The sequence below is a fragment of the Terrapene carolina genome, unplaced genomic scaffold, assembly GCF_002925995.2.
Source record: "Terrapene carolina triunguis isolate 2854851 unplaced genomic scaffold, T_m_triunguis-2.0 Scaffold971, whole genome shotgun sequence".
In the NCBI taxonomy this organism is placed as follows: domain Eukaryota; kingdom Metazoa; phylum Chordata; order Testudines; family Emydidae; genus Terrapene; species Terrapene triunguis.
This window is the reverse complement of record NW_020665322.1, coordinates 2,781-3,898: the sequence shown is the minus strand read 5'-3', so window position 1 is coordinate 3,898 and position 1,118 is coordinate 2,781. Positions and strand designations below refer to the sequence as shown.

The 1,118-nt window shown below is 38.3% G+C and overlaps 1 protein-coding gene across 1 annotated transcript in view; it reads left to right on the top strand.

Moving 5' to 3' along the window:
• LOC113405091 (attractin-like) overlaps positions 1–629 on the top strand; it is a gene marked incomplete at its 5' end in the record, with an annotated part of 3,909 nt that extends 3,280 nt beyond the window's left edge. The window contains one exon of the mRNA XM_026661261.2: positions 484–629. Coding sequence (XP_026517046.2) covers positions 484–629 — 146 coding nt within the window. The remainder of the gene's footprint in view (positions 1–483) is intronic.
• Between the last annotated feature and the right edge of the window lie 489 nt (positions 630–1,118).

Sequence of the window (1,118 nt, the reverse complement as noted above, 5' to 3'; positions counted from 1 at the left end):
TTTGAGTATATTTAAACAGGAGGAATGAATGAAAATAAGAAGAAATGCAGTTCTTATTTTCTAAATAAAACATTCAATTGACTATTAGCAAGGCCCAGTTTCTTATGCAGCACATTTGCGTTGAATTATGTAGTGAGGATCCCAGAAATATGTGGACTGCCTGCCTCCCTCCAACCCCATGAACCTCTCCCTATTGTTGCTTCCAGTCCAGTCAGAACAGTATCTCTGTTGTATACTTTGGTAATCAATTTATTTTATACCTCTCAAACATTTTAAATTTGAAACGGTCATCTTCTTGATGATCTCAGATGTCACGGCCCATAGCATGAGAACCACGGTCTCTTTCCAATTCAGAACTTGCATGAGGTAGTTCCATTCATAACATGATTAAGCTGCTAACCCAAAATGCAGATCAGATTCTTCAGACATTGTGTGAAGCACTATATTTGAGCACAACTACCAAGTATCTCTTTCTTCCCTCAGCCTGCCAGTGCAATGGACACAGTAAATGTGTAAATGAAAGCATCTGTGAAAAGTGTGAGAACCTGACAACTGGCAAACACTGTGAGACTTGTATATCCGGCTACTATGGAGATCCTACTAATGGAGGAACATGCCAGTGTAAGTGAAGTCTTAAATCTGTAGTATAATCAAATCTCGGGGATTTTATACTGCAGCTTATCACCATAGTATCTGAGTAGAAATCAGATCCCTCTTGTGTATATCAGCTAATGTATTTCATTTATTACATACCCAAACTACACTAAAAGAACATTAAGGTTGCAAAGCCAAGCTCTCAAAAAATAGGAAATGCCAGAATTAAGGCTGTCTGTGCAACATTAATTCAGTCCTCCTGTGCATATGCATTATGGGAGAGTCTTGTCAAACATCACATAAGAAATCTGTTGCAGAACGAGAGATAGAACCCATGCTGTGTGCTGGTATTGACAGTACTAGGAATATGGTAAGCATGATGTTATATACTTAATACAACATTAAACCACGTAACATCTATGTGAATTATTATTGCTGGTATTCTTAAACTGACTTTACATAGGGTGCCTTGAGGTACAGAGTTATGAGTGGCCCAAGCTATGCAATGAATTGGAGAGTGAGCT